The sequence below is a fragment of the Myotis brandtii genome, unplaced genomic scaffold, assembly GCF_000412655.1.
Source record: "Myotis brandtii unplaced genomic scaffold, ASM41265v1 scaffold561, whole genome shotgun sequence".
NCBI lineage: Eukaryota > Metazoa > Chordata > Mammalia > Chiroptera > Vespertilionidae > Myotis > Myotis brandtii.
This window is the reverse complement of record NW_005370085.1, coordinates 181,140-185,501: the sequence shown is the minus strand read 5'-3', so window position 1 is coordinate 185,501 and position 4,362 is coordinate 181,140. Positions and strand designations below refer to the sequence as shown.

General features: G+C 51.9%; 1 protein-coding gene across 1 annotated transcript in view; it reads left to right on the top strand.

Annotated features, from left to right (window-relative positions):
* TM6SF1 (transmembrane 6 superfamily member 1) overlaps window positions 1-4,362 on the top strand; it is a 27,932-nt gene that overhangs the window by 9,598 nt on the left and 13,972 nt on the right. Inside the window, exons 4-5 of the mRNA XM_005878454.2 lie at window positions 585-688; window positions 3,754-3,836. Of these exons, the coding sequence (XP_005878516.1) occupies window positions 585-688; window positions 3,754-3,836 (187 nt within the window). The remainder of the gene's footprint in view (window positions 1-584; window positions 689-3,753; window positions 3,837-4,362) is intronic.

The following is a 4,362-nucleotide window of genomic DNA, read 5'->3' as shown; positions in this document are numbered from 1 at the left end:
CTTCTGCACACCTCCTACTGGGGATGTGCCCACAACCAAGGTACATGCCCTTGACCTGAATCGAACCTGGGACCGACCCTTGAGTCCGCAGGCCGTCGCTCTATCCACTGAGCCAAACCGGTTAGGGCTACTTACTATTTTTTAGTCCTCACCCGAGTCCTCATCCGAGGATATTTTCCCATTGATTTTTAGGGCGAGTGGAAGAGAGAGGAAAAGACAGAGAGAAACATTGATGTGAGAGAAACACATCAATTGGTTGCCTATTGGTTGCCTCCTGCACGAGTCCCAACCTGGGCCCGGGCCGGGGAGTAGCCTGCAACTGAGGTAAACTCCCTTGACTGGAATCGACCCCAGGACCTTTCGGTCCACAGGCCGATGCCCTATCCACTCAGCCAAACCAGCTAAGGCTAAAGTTGTACTTTCCCCTTCCTGCCGATTTCGTAACTTTATGAGATGCAGCGTAGTTTCATTTGAGCAGACTTGCACACATCAGTTCTGTTGTGTTTTACGCGAGGTGCAGGCCTGGTGTTCTGCGCGGTGTCTGAGCCCCATGTAAAGCGGACCCCTCTCCATGCTTCCCTCAGGGTGAACCGTATCTGAACACGGCGTATGGGCACATGGTCTGCTACTGGGACGGCTCCGCCCATTACCTGATGTACCTGGTGATGGTGGCGGCCATCGCATGGGAGTAAGTCACTGCGCCGGGGTGTGTGCCTCCGCCGCCTTAGCACCGATGCGCGGGTAGGTAAGGGGAACACAGAGGCGAGTGGACAGACAGGTGTCCCCGGACTGAAGGCCGCTCCTTGGAGATGAGTCAGGCCCGGCGTTCTGCGCCCCCCGGCCCTTTGCACCTGGCTCTCCGGGTTACCCCTCGGAGGTGATCGCTCCGGCAGACCCTTAACTTCCTGATTGATTTTGTTCTCTTATGAGAACAGTGTTTTTTCAGGAATTTAAGCCCCAACACATTTTTTTTTTATTGATTTCAGAGAGGAAGGGAGAGAGGGAGAGAGAAACATCAATGATGTTTTTATTGATTTCAGAGAGGAAGGGAGAGGGAGGGAGAGAAACATCAATGATGAGAATCACTGATTGGCTGCCTCCTGCACATCCTCTACTGGGGATCCAGCCTGCAACCTGGGCATGTGCCCTTGACTGGAATCGAACCCGGGACCCTTCCGTCCGCAGGCTGACGCTCTATCCACTGAGCCACACCGGCTTGGGCAAGCCCAGCACATTCTAACGCAAAGCTTCAGCCTCATGCCAGTTCAAGCTGCCTTTCCCCCGTCCATGAGGCGTGGGGGTCTGTCCTCCCATTCCTTCTCCAGTCAGCCTGCCCCGGCTTCTCTGAGGATGTATGTAGGTACAAGGGGTTGAAGGGAAGAGGGGCAGGGTCTTCAATGCCACGTGCTGATTGGCCCTGCTTTAGGATATGCTGGGTCGGCTGTGGGGCACACACGTGGGCTCTCTGGAGACCCCTGCACAGGACGGTTTGCATTGCACCGATCCCTGCAGTGAGCAATGCTCTCCGGCTGAGTTTGTGACTCCCCGGCCCACGGGGGTACACCACAGCTTCTCTCCGCTGGGGTCCCTTAGCCCAGGACAGTCAAGTCCAGCCACCTTCCCAGACCTCCTGTGGCTGCAGGTGAGGGAAAGCCATGCATTCTTTTCTCTCTCTCTCTTTTTTTTTTAATCACCCGTCCCCGGACTGAAGGCCGCTCCTTGGAGATGAGTCAGACCCGGCGTTCTGCGCTCCCCGGCCCTTTGCACCTGGCTTTCCGGGTTACCCCTCGGAGGTGATGGCTCTGGCAGACCCTTAACTTCCTGATTGATTTTGTTCTCTCTTTTTTTTAAAAAATATATTTTATTGATTATCCACAGAGAGGAAAGGAGAGGGACAGAGAGCCAGAAACATCGATGAGAGAGAAACATCGATCAGCTGCTTCCTGCACACCCCCCACCGGGGACGTGCCCACAACCAAGGCACATGCCCCCGACCGGAATCGAACCCGGGACCCGTCAGTCCCCAGGCCGACGCTCTATCCAGTGAGCCAAACCGGCCAGGGCTGATTTTGTTCTCTTATGAGAACACTGTTTTTCAGGAATTTAAGCCCCAACACATTTTTTTTTTTATTGATTGCAGAGAGGAAGGGAGAGGGAGAGAGAGAAACATCAATGATGAGAATCACTGATTGGCTGCTTCCTGCACATCCTCTACTGGGACTCAAACCTGCAACCTGGGCATGTGCCCTTGACCGGAATCGAACCAGGACCCTTCAGTCCGCAGGCCGATGCTCTACCCACTGAGCCACACTGGCTAGGGCCATGCATTCTTCTCTTGCCCCGTACAAGGCTGAAGTTCAACTGGACCATATGCATGCTCTGTGCTCGCGCCCCCCACCCTTCCCCCAATCGTGAACTCAAGGACAGCTCCAGCTAGTTTTTGGACTTTTCTAGGCACCAGCCTCCCCTTCCCAAGCTCTAGGGAACACGTCCCGTATTTCTGAGGATGCCTGGACTCTGCGTGGACGCTGTCGGGAGTGGGCCAGAGTTTCTGCAGCTCTGTTAGCGCCCACGGTGGGAGAGGGCTCTTGCCTGTCCTGCTGACAGGCCCAGTCACTGTGAACGGGCCTCCCTTCCTCCCTTGAGGGATCTATGGGTCTGGCTTGGGGGCGGGGGGGGGGGGGCGGGGCAGGAAGCACACAGTTCAGAAGGGAACCCCTCTGTTCCGGCTAAGACTCTCCTTTGTCTCGGAGCCCCTTATGGAGGTGGGTTATGGGGATATCGGTTGAAAGATCTGTTTGTCAGCATCGCCTATTAAGAATATTAGGGGTATAAATCACTTTTTAAAAATATATTTTTTAATCGATTTTTAGAGAAAAGGAAGGGTGAGGGATAGAGAGGTAGAAATATCCATGAGAGAGGAGCATCATTGATGGGCTGCCTCCTGCATGCCCCCTGCTGGGGATCAAGCCCGCAACCCGGGCATGTGCCCTGACCGGGAATCAACCGGCGACCTCCTCATTCCTAGGTCGACGCTCAACCACTGGGCCACACCGGCCGGGCTATATATCACTTACTATCTTTACCTTTAGGGGCTTTGGCCAAAATTCTGTGACACCAGGGAAAGTCCACTTCACACCCATTACTCGTACTTCCAATGGTTTGGGAAGGGGATCCATTTTCCATTCTTTTTTGAGCCTCCTTTTCCGTTTCATACCTAAGAGTGAAATGCAGGCCTCTTTTTGCAGTGACAAGGGCGTTGTGGTCTACAGGTTAGGGTAGCAGTGTAGTTCCTAGTCAAAAGGACAGAGCTCTGGCCGGTTTGGCTCAGTGGATAGAGTGTCGGCCCTCGGACTGAAGGGTCCCGGGTTCGATTCCAGTCAAGGGCATGTACCTTGGTTGCAGGTTCCCTGGCCCCGGGCCCTGGTGCGGGTGTGTGTAGGTGTCAACCAATCGATGTGTCTCTCTCACATCGATGTTTCTCTCTCTCTGTCTCTCCCCTTCCCTTCCACTCTCTCTAAAAATCAATGGAAAAATATCCTCGGGTGAGGATTAGCAAAAAAACAAAACCCAAAACAAAAGGTACAGAGAGGGTTCTGTGGTTTGTCACACGAGGAAATGGAGGGCGAGTACCAGGGTTCCCTGTGTCTGGGTTATTACTCTCCAGGAGGTTTCCATCCAGGTACTTTGTTAGTGAGGATAAAGGTAACACTTTGGCAGATGGCATGCTAAGCCAAGGTCTTTTCGTTGCAGGGAAAGTTATAGGAACATTGGGCTGTACTGGGTCGGATCGATTATGATGAGCATGATTGTTTTTGTGCCAGGAAACATTGTAGGTAAGAAACTTGATCTTGAAATTCACTTTCCTTTTCTGAAACAATGGGGATTGTTTTTAAAGAGAGATGCTATTTTGGTTGTCACAGCACCAAGACATTCCGAGCTCACCAAAAAGCTGTTTTGTGGAATTACTCCTCCCCTCTCCCCCCCGCTTAATCTTACCTTGAAAAATGCTTTTGAGCAGTTTTCAGAAATGTACATTGAACAACGAGGCAATTTAAAAAATATTTTTATTGATTTCAGAGAGGAAGGGAGAGGGAGAGATAGAAACATCAATGATGAGAGAGAATCATTGATTGGTTGCCTCTTGCTTACCCACCCCCTAGGGATTGAATCCGAAACCTGGGCATGTGCCCTTTTTTTTTTTAAAAATATATTTTATTGATTTTTTTTTTTTTTTACAGAGAGGAAGGGAGAGGGATAGAGAGTTAGAAACATCGATGAGAGGGAAACATCGATCAGCTGCCTCTTGCACACCTCCTACTGGGGATGTGTCCACAACCAAGGTACATGCCCTTGACCGGA